The sequence below is a fragment of the Oryza brachyantha genome, chromosome 7, assembly GCF_000231095.2.
Source record: "Oryza brachyantha chromosome 7, ObraRS2, whole genome shotgun sequence".
NCBI lineage: Eukaryota > Viridiplantae > Streptophyta > Magnoliopsida > Poales > Poaceae > Oryza > Oryza brachyantha.
Window position 1 is genome coordinate 13623626 of NC_023169.2, and position 14352 is coordinate 13637977.

At 47.5% G+C, this 14352-nt stretch overlaps 1 protein-coding gene across 1 annotated transcript; it reads right to left on the reverse strand.

Moving 5' to 3' along the window:
- Positions 1-3246: 3246 nt before the first annotated feature.
- Positions 3247-7577, reverse strand: LOC121054925 (probable mixed-linked glucan synthase 8). The gene is made up of 3 exons (XM_040525942.1): positions 7331-7577; positions 5241-5979; positions 3247-5104 (listed from the first exon to the last, which is right to left on the reverse strand). The coding sequence occupies exons 1-3, from the start codon at positions 7564-7566 to the stop codon at positions 3461-3463; spliced, it is 2619 nt and encodes an 872-aa protein (XP_040381876.1). The 5' UTR covers positions 7567-7577; the 3' UTR covers positions 3247-3460.
- Between the last annotated feature and the right edge of the window lie 6775 nt (positions 7578-14352).

Below are 14352 nucleotides of genomic sequence, written 5' to 3' on the forward strand. Positions count from 1 at the left end.
AGGAGCAGAGCGGAGTGGGCTGGCTGCCCGCGAGCCCGACACAAGGTGGCGTCGAGATCCGCGCGCTGCGTGCTACACGAAGCGCGATATTGCAAAAAAAAAAAAAAAACCAAAAAAAAAACACATACCATTACCACGCAGAAAACGTGCGTGAGCATGATTTGCACGGCACGGCATACTGTGATGTCAGAGGAGAGTCGTCGTTTTTTCCTTTAACGGCGCCGATTATTAAACACATATTTGTTTATTTAGAATTTATATGTAAATATAAAAATATAAATTACTTACTCCCTCCTAAATTAATCATCATATAAGCTTTATATATAAAAACCAAGAATCTATTTAATTAGCGCTAAAAAATAGAGTCACAAATCTCAGGCTACATGTATACATATAAAATCGAAATTACAAATCACATCAAAACCGATTGGATAGATACATGTAAGCATTTAATGCATGTGAACCATAGGGTTTTTCATACTATAATTAATGCATAAGGATGTCTTCTCTAATGATCAATTTGATATTTCTACTTTTCTCTTATATGATGATTAATTTAGGATAAAGAAAGTATCTTTCAAACATCTTTAGTGAATTATTTTAATAAAATGATTTGTCAAACTTCGATTAAGGCCCCGTTTAGTTCCTAAAAATTTTAGAAGAGTGATCACATCGTCACGTACGGTCACACATTTGAAGTATTAAACGTAGAGTAATTATAAAACAAATTTCAGATTCCACCTGAAAACCGTGAGACGAATCTTTTGAGTCTAATTAATCCATTATTAGCACATGTCGGTTACTGTAGCACTTATGACTAATTATGTACTAATTAGGCTCAAAAGATTCGTCTCACGATTTCCCCCATAACTGTGTAATTAGTATTAATGTTCATTTTAATGCTTCATTAGGTGTTCAAAGATTCGATATGATGTTTTTGAGAAAAGATTTTAGAAACTTGGTCTAAAAATCAACATTATTATATACATACAATAAAATTCGGAGGGAGGAGTTTTATCTCTTTGGACCGACAGAATGGGACTATGGGAGCAGAAAAACGTAATTAAGCAGGCAGTAACTGCCGAATACAAGACGAGCAAGGCAAATTGGGTTGCGTAGTCAACAGCTGTGCATCGGTGCATGGGCGGGGCAGAGCGATTAATTTGGTCTATCGAGATCACAGAGTCACAGTGTTTTTAAGCATTGTTAATATGAAGCTCGACAGCTTGTCCAAAACGGTACGGGTGATTGCTGTTTAGTGGTTAATTACTCCAGAAGCAAGCAGTGGCGGATTCAGAAAAAATATTAGGAGAAACTGGACGAAAGAGAATTGTTTCTAGTTCATCCATCTCTTCAGTAATACCAGAAATTTTATTGCGGGGACTAAGAAAGATCCGCCCCTGTCCAGAAGCTATCCTCCGGTAAGTCCATGGGTTTATGTTTCCAGTACGTCACAGCGGTTTACGTTATCGTACAGTAATAACGCAATGGACAGTACTAATAAAACTACGATAATCTTTTTAAATTCAAATAAAACTTAAAGATAATTTAAAATTATAATTAAATCTGATGTGATTATACACTTTTTAACCACGGTTATCACATGGTAAACGTCGATACCGCCGGGACGGTAACGGTGGCCCTCATGGTTTCGTAAACGCTAATCCTGAGTGAGATCCTAACTAATGTGGGTGCACATCCTCTGCATAGTAGTGCATACTGACAGGTAGGTCCCACGAGCCATATGGTCCACCTGTCACTGCATACGATATCGGTTCGACTGATGTATGCGTGCGATCGCCGCCACCATCGTGGTGACGACTGACGAGCCTCGCAGACACACTTGACCACGGCTACATCGTCCTAGGCCCAACAGTATTAGTATATTACTCCGTACATCCGAAGCGTTGAAGACTCTGCCCTTGCGGTGTACGTTGTACATGCGATCCTTAGCAGATGGGCTGGAACGTTATTGTGATTATGTGCGTGCAGCCCATGTTTGTTTGTATCGAATTGTCGAGCAACGCCGCTATCAGATGGACTAAGCTTAAGAGGATGACATAAAACGAGATATCTTATTAGTATGATAAGTAAAGTATTTGCTATTGCAATCTTAAGAAAATAATTAATATAATTTTAAAAACAACTTTTTAGATAAAAAATTATTTGCAAAAACGTATCTTTCGGTATTTTGGAAAGTATACTCACGGAAAATGAGATGAGTTCTCCTTTTATCTTGCTTCCCAATAAAGCCTAAATCATGTTCTTTTCGGTTGTTTGTAGGGGTGGAAACGAGCCGAGCCGAGCTTAGTCAAGGACAGGCTTGACTTGGCTCGATAAAGAAAATGAGAAAAAAAGACAGTTTGGCTTGGCTTGTTTAAAGTTCTAATTAGCTTGGTCAGGGATGTCGGCGGCCCGAGGACGCCGAGATCGAGCGGCGCTAGGGAGGGAGGTTGGGGCCGGTGTAATCGCATAGGGGAGGGAGGCAACGCCATCGCAGCCGGCAACTCCTCTGGCCGCCCAGTTGTGCTCACCGTCTCGGTCTTAGTGTGATGACGGCGTGACCGTGTGAGAAGCCAGAAAGGGGAAGGGAGTTTCTGTTGTACAAGCCGATAATAGGTTAGAGTTTCTCTATTTCTCATGGCCAACCAACTTGTTAATGTGCCAAATCAGTTTTTCAATAGTACGACAAGCCTATCGAGCGGCTTGTGAGTCAGCTCGGGCTCGGTTTGATTTGCAAACGAGCTATGGATGCGGTTTGGGCTTGGCTCGTTTAGTTCTCGAGCCGAGTCGAGCTCACGAGCCCAAGCTTTTTGTCCACCCCTAGTTGTTTGTTTTGGCTGATTAGCCCCACACTAAACGAGAAGGGAAATATGATTATTAAAACATTGAAAAATAGATTTATTTGACCTTTTGAAACAACTTCTATATGGAAAGATTGCGCATGAAATATGCTGTGAAAATCAAGTAGTAGTCGAGCCACTTAAGTTGAAAAGAACGTCCTGTAAGCCAATGATAGAATTCAACTACAGGAGTTAGTTGGAGTGGTTGTTTTATTTAGTGAAAAAACCAAATATTATATTACAAATAAAAATTTTATATACATGCTCCTGATGATCTAAAATATAAGACTGAAAAATAATCTCTAATGAAAAAACCTCAAAATATATTCCATATTTAAGGTTAAAAATTCAAATTTTAGAGAATAAACTAAAACAAAAAAATGAGGCCTATTATTTATTGGGCTCACATGCTGTAGAACACTTGAAAATTAACTGTAAATGGTGCATTACTACAACTTCTTACATCAGACAAATGTGTAATCTTTCATTTATTGCACAAATCTGTAAATGTACTATACTATGCACAGCATGTAAAAAGGACCTGAGAATCAACAAGAAACTCAACAAGGGGAAAACAAGTACCAGCCGACGCTGGGGATACAAATAACAAAATAATCCTATAAACCCCAACTTGTAGGGAAGCTGGCACCACCTGATCGTCTAAAGTGGAACCTTACAGATCCTGAACGCATAGCCTGGACGGCAATATCCACCAATGCAATAATAATAAGCGAAATCAGTATCAGGATGAACAGGATACAGGGTCTCTTGCTCCATCGTCCCATTATACCCAGTGCAAATGGGTATATCAGAATCAAGATCCACACATTGAACACCAGCCCAAGCGATGCATCTCCCATCTGCATCAGTGACCACCCTCCAAAGACAGCCTTGCCTATTGCCGCGCCAATGGCACACACATTCACTGCTATCACCACTATCGTTGGGAACAACAGTGGTGCCCACTGAACGGCGTAGAGTTCTGCAAACTTCTCGCTGGTGCTGCTTGCTACTTGTTTTGCTGTCAGCTTGAATGAGACACCTTTCAAACCAAGAAACTTCAGCACTATGTGCAGCACTGCAGTTGGGTAAACAGCTGTTGCTCCAATAATGTAGAACTGCTCGTTGCGGATCCAGTCCAGCAGTGTTAGGCCTGCCCACTTGATCTCAACCATACCGATCATTTCTGTCATAATTATGACGATCACAAGGTATAATACATATGTAGGAAATGGCTTCTGTATGTAGAATATACCACGGAAGATCCAAATGACCGGGAAGAGGAGATAGAACACAAGAAAGACTGATGAAATTGGGTAGCCTGTCATGTTAACATAAGCAATTCGTTGCATGAAGTTGAGCCGGCGGCCAGCAAGGAATGGGCAGTTATGTGAGAAGAACATCTCAAGGGAGCCACCTGACCAGCGCAGAATCTGGTAGAGGCGTTCAGTGAGGTTGATTGGTGCAGTGCCACGGAATGCATCTGGCTCCATGCGGCAATACATAGAACGCCATCCTGTCCGATGCAACCGGAAGCCTGTCACCACATCCTCTGTTGCAATGTTGTAAACCCAACCAACTTCCTTGCCCCATTCAGTCCCATCTTCATATGCACATGCCATGACATCATCCAACTCCTTCAGGATAGACTCTCCAAGTGCAGGTGGCGATATGATTGAGCGCTCTTGATTTGCTGCTGCAGGCATCGAGTTGATAAAGGAATCTGACTTGCCAAACTTTTTGGAGCTATCCACAGTATTGACATCATCAGGTCTCCAACGAGGTGGGTCAAGGCCATACAATGCAACTCGGCGGAACATACAACCGGTGCCAACATAAGAGGGGCCCTGGATACCATTGAGACCGAGCAAAGTAGCATCAAAGAAGACTCGGTTGTGGTTGCAGTACCTGTCAGTTGGGTCAACGTCATCAAAACGTTGGGGGAACTGAACAAAGGCGGTGTTGTCACCTTCACGTCGATCAAGCATGAAACATATGCCAGCACGGAAGGCCTTTGAGTTGTTGACATAGTGGTCACCATCAAAGTTGATGATGAAGGGCGCATTAGTGAGGAGGGCAGATACTCGCAGCTGCACATTCATGGCACCTGCCTTCTTTTGGTGGTCATAGCCTATGCGCTTCTCACGGGCTATGTACACAAGCATTGGAAGGCGCACATCAACAATACTGAAGTCCATAGGGCTATCAGTGCCTGCTGGCAGACCAAGTTGAGGTTGATCGCTTGGATGGTTCAACATAACCTATTGAACAACCATGGTAGTGGAAAATAGATCAGTGCACTTTATTAGGTAACTCATTTACTGCTCCAATCAATATATATTGGAATTACTGAAAACTAGTTATAGACAAGATAATATTAGAAGTGAGTGAAAATACCTGAACAATTCCAGCATGTTGCCCTCTCTTATGGTTCTCAGACGGATCAATCCATGTACCAGGCCACTCAGTTCCATCTGCCATCCAGGTTGCCTTCACACCTTCTTTGGCTTGTGCATGGTTGTTTGCATCCGATCTTTTGGGAATGATGGTAAATAGTGAGTCTAAGCGTACCTTATACTCATCATACTCCCTACTCATGCATCTGTGATCACTGAGAAACTCGTCTGGTGCACTTCCTGTGTATGGACGTGACTTCACTGCAAAATAGCTCTCAGGGGCCCTAGGTTCAATGGAATGTTTTCGGCAAAAGGGAACCCACAATGCAGCAAACTTTACAGTCTCAAGTAAACCCTCGTAATGGATTATTGATCCACCATCATCTGAGAGATAGCAAGCATGCTTGTCAACTGGGTAGTCTGCTGCAAGAATGGATAAAATGGAGTTCATAGTGTATATCATAGGTTCATTTATGGGATCAACGGTGTTGATGAATACATCGAGGCCAGGGAGCTTGGAGTTTCCATCAGGGAGATCAAACTGTTGTTGTAAGAGGGCAAGGTCAGGGACACGCTTGATAGGATTGAGCTTCGCGACTTGGTTTAGCAGCCAAGTAACACCAAACCAAAAATCTCCGATTATAGATATCCACCAGAAAAACATGCCATCAGCATACGGGTGCCTGATACGCCATATGAAAAATAGGACGATAGCAACCAATCTGACCAATGTCAATAACCTATTAAAGAGAAATGAAAAGAAGAGTCAGAACATGCCATTGTCATGGAAATGGAAATATTCTAGAATACAGATTCAAGTCTAACTGTCCAAGCATTGGAGCCAGAATATAGGGCACTAGCTAGCTAGCATAAATTGCAGCATGTATCATTAGTATAAACTGTACCATTCTCAAACAGAAAAAAAAAAACACCTCCCAGTCCATTAAAATTGGTTCACCATAAGCTAGCAAATTTTACAAGTTTTCAATTGTTACAGTTGTCACTTATACGCAAGCATATACTCAAAAATACTTGAACATTAGCATGAATTCATGCCCAATGCCCTTCGAATTTAGAAATTGAAATAATGTTTCATTTAATTTTAAACTTGTCGACTTCAAATGCGCCGAAGATTTGAACTACCAGCTGCAATCAGCAGTACAATGTACATGCTACCACTGCACGCTCGAAAAAAAAAAAGAAGAAGCCACTATTCAAACCTAGCTCCGATGCGGTGAGAAGGCGACGGGGCTGGCAGGCCGCGAGCACCTCAACAGCTCAACTGATCCCCTTCGGCTTCCACACGGCGGGCCGGACCCTCCGGCAAGCCGCGCACGTGCGCGGTGCAGGGAAAAAGGCGTGGAGGATCGGAGACACGCGCTGCCCCCACGTACCGGTAGGGCTGCGCCGCCCGTCGCCGGCGCCATCGCCGGCGCCGGAGTCGCCGCCGCAATCGGTGGCGGTGTTGGGACGGGAGGAGAGTGGAGTTGGGTGATGCGCCTGCTCGGGTCTTCCGCCACTGACATGTGGGGCCATCCATACAGGTGGGTAGCGGCTGGGCTTTAGGCCCATATGGGCCATTGACCCATGAGGGCTTTTTGGCCCAATATTTTCACGAGCCAGGCTGCTCGGCTACTGTTGGGCTCAATGATTTGGAGTTTGGGCGGTGGTTAGTGTGGCTCATGAGATTCCCCTCGCAACTAACGGACACATATGACAAACCGGAAGTGGAAGCTCTGGACCACGCCTGAAACCGCCTAATTTGTACACGGTCAATATACTGAAATCTATTCCTTCCCAAATCAAACAGCCTTTTGAACTCGATAAAAATGTATTTACCGCTAGTTTAAAGCATTATTAATTACAAAGCTACCGCTAAAAAATTTAAAAAAATATATAAGTATATAATTTTTATTCGAGTTTCATCCTCGTTAAATAGAAAAAAAACCAGCGAAAAATTTACGAATGACCCATTAGCAATCTGCACCCCTCCACATTGAAAAATTTGGAAATGATATAATGGTCGCACCAGGCTCGTAGTGCAGCTTGCACTAGCAAAATTCTGTGTCAGCAGTCAGCACACGCGCGCACCTGTAGGGGTGGAGGAGGACGCCGCTGACCCTGAACGTCCGGTACAGCAGCGGCCGCCGCCCGTCCTCGCCGCCGTCCGCCGCCGCCGCCGCCATCTCCCCCTCGTCGGCGGGCACCCAGTGCCTGTCCATCGGGCTGACCCTCGCCCTCCTCCTCCTCCCGCCGTTCCCGCCGCCGTTCACCGCCGCCGTCGGGCCAGCCACGCCGCCATTACTGCCGCCGCCGTTGGCATCCATGGCTTCCCAGCTCCAAGCTACCTCGATCCAAGAGGCAGGAGTAGCCAGCTAGCTAGACGAGTGGGAGTGGCGGAGTGTCATGTCCAGTGTGTTATATACACACTGACGCCGGCGCGGTTAGAAGCGATCAAACCGCGCGCGCCGGCCGGGCTGTCGAGTGTCGGCGCGCGGCGAGTCACGAGGGCGCGCTCGCTCGCTCGCTCGCTACGTCGTACGTACAGGGTGGACCGGCTGGTGGCCTGGCCTGTATATGAGTGTATATATACATTGACATGATCATTACGATTGAATAATCGATGATAGAATTATATTTATATATATACACACACACGACAAGCTGGGATGGGATCGATAAAATTATTCGATCCCATGCATGCGTCGCATTGAGGAATAAAGTACATGAATGAATGGTGTGTTAATTAATTGTGTGTGCATATTAAGATTTAAGAAACGGATGCATGCAACGTGCTAGTGACTGGAGTGCTTTTTTTATTTACAAAAGGAAGTATATATAGCTGTTGTAGAAAATCATCATGAGTCTGATGAAATCTTGAATGTTACGGTACTAAGTACTAAGGTCAGTCTCAATGTATGTTTTATGAGTATCATGCACATTAAATAGGATGTCATATGAACAAAATTGATGACTTGGCAGGGTCATTAAATGAGAGAGTTTTATAAGATGAGAGAGGAGTTTCATCCCCATGAAACTCATCTGCCTCGGTTAACTAGTTTACAGTCTTGATAACTATGTCATGAAACTATGCATTGAGACTGGCCTCAGCTATACCAGTAATCTTTTGGTATTACATTGCCAAATTTTCCGTTAAGGAAATTAATGCATGTATATTGTATCCATGTATCTAAGTGTGGTAAGAGCATCCCTAGCATATCAGCCATCATATTCTTTACTCTGAAAATAGAGAATGGAGAGTAAAAGTTGAGCTCTACCAGAACATCCATCCCATTTTTGTCACGCCCAGAAATTTACACCAAATTTCTGAACAATAGCATGTATTAAATCTCGGTCCAGGCATCAGCCCGAGTACACACTATGACAAATTAATACACAGTTCCACGACTTAAAAACAAATAAAAACAATTATCTATCGAAATACAGCGGAAAAGGAAAACAAACTAAACCATCTAATCTTCAGCTTCAGCTAGCGAAGACGGCTCCACACCACAGGCACTCTCGACAGCGGACTGAACCTTACTTCAACCTTCGGAACAACCTTCTTCTGACACATGCTCTGGCACTTACTCTGGTGGGGGAAAAAAATTAAGCAAGGCTGAGTACAAACCACCGTACTCAACAAATAACACCCAAGAGAGGGAGAATAATGAATGCAATAGGGTATCAAGGATAGGCTAAGGTTAAATTGCACAAAGCTACAGTAATTTAGCAAAACAGTAGATAAAATAGACTGAAATAAAAGTAAAGTAAACATTTAAAATAAACATCCACTGTCCAACGTTACACCACGTTGCAACAGGCCCAGACCGCTGTCGAACGTTATACCACGTAGCGACAGGGTCAACCCTCTGTCCAACGTTAAACCACGTTGCGACAGACACAAACCACTGCCAACGTTACACCACATTGCTCAGGGTCAAATCAGTTCCAAGATTAATAAAATTATTAAAGGGGTTCAACTAATCCCAGTGAGTCTGTCGGTTCGCCCAATAACCGCGGGCACGGCTATTCGAATAGTTTTACTCTGCAGAGGTGTACAACTTTACCCACAAGACATGACTGCCAAGCATGTTACCATGCCCCAACGTATCACCACGATACCTCAGTACGGAAACCATGATAAGACCTTTCGCCTAACCCTCCCTAGACAATCGTACCACACTTTAGGTTTCACCCCCTCCTTTACACCAAGTCGGGCAGTCCCCTCTTGTGCCTTGGTAGATCCGGAAGCAGGAGAAGCTTTCGTTACACCACGATTGCCCGTCCATACTCCATCACGCCTACCCTTGCCTGGGTACGTCGAATAGGGACAAGCTAGATTACGAGTCTCACCGTTGCCCATTCTGGCTTGTGGTTAGTACGTGTAAGACCTTCAGGGTTTCCTGAGAACCGGTCCTTAATTGCCATGGGCACGACTCTCAAAACCATGCACCCACGGCCCACCATAAGCAATATTTTAGTTGTATTAATCCACCTCGGGAAATGAATAATGGTAGCAACTATTAAAGGTCTATTAAAGTTTAATCAATAAATAAGAATTGTTGAGCTAGTTGAACTAAGCATGGCTAAGCATCGACTAACCCTAATTCTAGTCAAATTAACCCTGGGATGACAATAATAATGAATGAGGATCAACGGATATATAGGTAATTGCCCAATAGATAAATACAATAAATAGATTTGCATAAAACAATGCATGTTTGAATGTAAAAGCGGGGGATTTTATAATCATAGGTTCAATATGATCAAAGTAGGGTGCCACCTGCCATGCTTAGACCCACGAGGAACTTCGGCGATGACTTCGGGAGCGAACGACGCTGCGACGGGGTCAAAACCTACGACAAACAAGGCAAAACCAACAAAATAGGCTATAAAACTACTGAAACAAAAAAAGAAACTATTTTTAATGGATTCTTGGCATTTTTCTAGATTTAATGAAACTTGAATGGACCTAAACGGAGACTAGATGAATTACTTATGAATTTTAGAAGTTTTCTGGGTTTTTAAACTAAACAGAAAAACCTTATTGATTTATTGCGCAATTAATCGGAGGGATGACGTCAGCGCAGGAGTGAGAGGAGGCTGACGGCTGGGGCCCATTTGTCAGTGGGAGAGAGGAGAGATTGAGGGGATGACATGTGGGCCGATCTGTCGATGGGGCTTGCTGACAAGCAGACCCCACCGGTCAGTGAGTCAAAGCAGAGGAGAGGGAGGGGACTGCTTGGCCGAGCCGAGCGGCGTGTGGGCTCGGGCAGCGGGGAGGCGGCGATGCGGTGGTGGCGGACGGCGGCGAAGGCCGGCGACGGGGACAGGGACCGACGACGAGCAGCGCGCGGCCAAAGGCCAGCGGCGCAAGACCGCGCATGGCCGAGCGGGTGTTCAGCACGACGGCTAGCGAGCGAGCAGGGCGGAGGGCGGCGTCTGGGGACGACGCGGAGAGCGGCGACCGGCGGGTGACACGGACCGGCGAGGGGCGGCACGGAGTACGGCGTCCGGTGGGTGACTCGGAGAGGAGGGCGACGGCGGCGGCACCGGCTCGACGGCGAAGATCGCTCGACGGCAAAGACGGCCGGTGGAGGATTTTATGGTGGCGGCTGGCGCGAGCGGCACGCGCGGCCAGCAGAGGCAAGGTGAGGCAGCAAGGGGTGCGGTCGACGGTGAGACGTGGAGAGGCCGGTGGCGCGGCGTGGCGGGGAAACTGCGCACGTGAGGGCATGGCGCGACTGGTGGCAACCGGCGACGGCGACGACCCTTGGTGGCGCACGGTGGCGAGGAGGACCAACGGTGTCGACGCGCGAGCACGAGCCTGGAAGAAGAGAGGACGGGGAAGGAGGAAGAGGCGATGGCATCGGCCAAGCGGCTCGGGTGATGGCGCGGGCTCGGTGACGGCGAGATCGAGAGCGGCGGTGGCGCGGCCAGATGGCGACAGGGATGCACGGCGCACGCACGCCCTCGGTGACGCGCGGCAAAAACAGAGGAAGGGAGAGAGGAGGAAGGAGATGCTCACCGGGGTGGTGGGACGGCGAGAGGCGGTAGTGATGGCCGGCGGAGGTGCACGGCGAAGGCGGCGTTCGGCCACGGCGAAGGCGGCGTTCGGCCACGGCGATCGGCGGCATGGTCTCGACGCCGGTGAAGCGCGGCGGTGAGAGGCGAGCGCGAGAGGGCGCGAAGGGGGCGGCAGCGCGGCCAGGGGAGGAATTTATTGGGCGGCCGCCGCGTAGGGCGGGGAGGTGGTTGGTAGCGGCGGCGTGGCACGCGCATGGCGCGCGCGGTGGTTGCGCGGCGCTGGCGGAAAAAGTGGCCCGTCTGTTGGGCCGGCACAAGTGGAGCGGCGGCCGACGCGTGCTACAGTCGGGCTGGCACGGCCAGCGCGACGGTGGAGCAGCGCGACAGTGAGGCAAGGACGCGGCGCGACTGCGTGGGCGAGCGGAGGACGGGGACAATGGCGCGGGCACAAGGGCACGGCGCCGGCTGGGGCGGGGAGGTAGTTAGCAGCGTGGCCGGGATGCAGCGCCGGGATCTCCGGGCGGCGGTTGGCGGCGGCTGGGGAAAGCGGAAGGAGGGTGCGGCGGCGCGAGCAGCACGCACGCGCGTATGCGGCAACACCGCGCGCTGTGAGCGACAGCTCGGGCGCGCGACAAGGCGACGTGAGTAGGAGGCAAGGGCGCGACGCAATGAAGCCGGGGAGGACGGTGAAGGCGGCGGCCGGCAACACACGGCCGCGACGACGTCGAGACCGACGTGCGGCGCGACTGAGAGGGAGCAGAGTGGCATCCGTGACGCGACGGCACGGTGCACGGCGAGGCGGCGGGGACGAAAGGGAGCACGAGGGAAGAGTGAGGTGGTGGCGTCGGCCAAGCAGTGGAGCAGCATGGCGGCCGAGCGACGGACGCGACCGGAGCGGTGGCACACGACGGCGGCGCAACCGGAGCGACGGCGCAACCGAAGCGACGGTGGCACAGGCGCGGCGAGGGAGAGCAACAGCGCGATGGTGTCAACGCGGTGGCAAAGCGGTTCGGCGCACGTGAGTGGCACACAGCCCGGTGGCCAAGTCACGGCGCGACAACGGCGACGAGCGGACGCGGCGCAACAGGGACGAGCACGTGCGGCGGCAAAGCGCGGGTGCGAGGACGTGGCGCGTGACGCGGCGGCAATGGCCACGGTGACGGCGAGGTGGCAAGTCGCGGCGCGGGCGCAAGCACGGCGAGGCGTCGGGGACACAGCGCGATTGCGCGGATGCGACGCACGGTGGTGAGCGCAGCGGCGAGGCAGAGCGAAAGCGTGCGTAGGTGGATGGTGGTGCGGGCAGCCGAGGTGAGGCGACGACGCAGCGCGGCGGCTGGAGGAGGAAGACGGGACTGACAGGTGGTCCCCACCTGTCAGTGGCCCGGAGGAGGAGAGGGAGGTGGCCTAGACTTGGTGCGAGTGGGCCGAGAGAGGTGATGCAGACTTTGAGCGCCGGTTGGGGCACGACTCTGGAAATTGCAGACAGTACACGCATTTACACGATAGAACCAAATCATGCACGAATTAGAGATCCGTACGACAAATTAGATCCAATACGTGAAACTGTGAACTGTTAGCGGAACAACGGCAGGAGTTAACGACCTGTTAAATTGAGATTTAACGACTCGCTAAACTAGAATTAGACGACTTTAACGTTAAATCAATCTACGCTTACGAAATTGAATTCCGCACCGTAGATCAATCTCACGCTAGCTAATAGATTGGAAAACCTAGGCAATTACACGGTAGATTAACGATAGATTGATTTGCATGAATAAAACGTATGCAAACCTGAGGTTTGGTGGAGAGATCAACGACGGATTGCGGTTGTTCCTCGCTGTTAGGCTAGAAAACCTGAACAATTAAACGGTAGATTAATTTAGATTGATTCGCAAGAATAAAATATATGCGAACCTGAAATTTGGAGGAGAGAGACCAGCCGGCGACATGCTGCGAACAAGGATGCAGCAGGGCTGCTAGCGGCTTGCTGCGCAGCTACTGGATAGGGGCGGCACAGCTGTAGTAGAGGCGGAAGGGGCGACTGGAGACGCACGGGAGAGGGAGACGGGGAAAAGAGGCAAGGGTGTAGGGGGTATTTATAGGGGGAAGCTAGAGATAGATCTTGTTACCCATCTCCTATTAACAAGGAATAGATAATGTTTCAAGGGGATAAGATTTAGAATTAATTGAAATTGATTTTTTTGGTGGAGATAGAGATGAGGCTGCATGGCTTGGAGAGGAGGAGGGGAGGATCGTACAGGAAGGAGAGGAAGAGGAGGTGCGACCAGGAGAGAAAAAAAAGGAAAAGAGAAAAGAAAAAAGGAAAAGGGAAAAAGGGAGAAGGAAAAAAGAAAAGAAAAAGGAAGGAGGGAAAAAAAAGAAATTGCCTCCAATTTTACCGATTTTTATTAAGTTTATTAGAGCAAATTTTACTGACTGCAATTCAAATATAAATCCTGTTAATAATTTAAAATGCTTTCGGGACATTTTAGAATATCCGAAAAGCTTCCAATTAATTTATTACACTGGGTTTCTCCTGAACTTTAATTAATAAATTATTTTTAATGCATTATTTATTTAATTCTTGGCTTGAGTAAAACTCAGGGCGTGACAATTTTCTATTTTTAGATGTTATTTATATTAGGAGAGAGAAAAACATATTTATGTTCTTTCTACCCTCCAAAGAGAGATATATAGAATGACATATATATGTATGATCTATTAGAATAGTAATAGATACGAAGGATGAAAATATTTTAGATGATCATCTAAATAAAAATACAAATGACCAAATTTTAGATGAGCTGCTGGATGCTATAACGGCTAAATTTTTGGTAAGGGTAAACGTGATTCTGACATGACGAATCTATATCTTCAACTACCACTTAATTAACCTCACTGCAGAATGGATAATTGGGGACAAATTAATTAACAAAAATGCTGTATATAGGTAGGTGGTTGTACGTAGGAACAAAGTTTTGGGGACTGCCTTTTGGGATAAATAAATGTACCTTGGAGTACTTACCTTAATTCATCGGTTTATTGAACACTTTAATCTTTTTTAGATTAAGCAAACATTAATT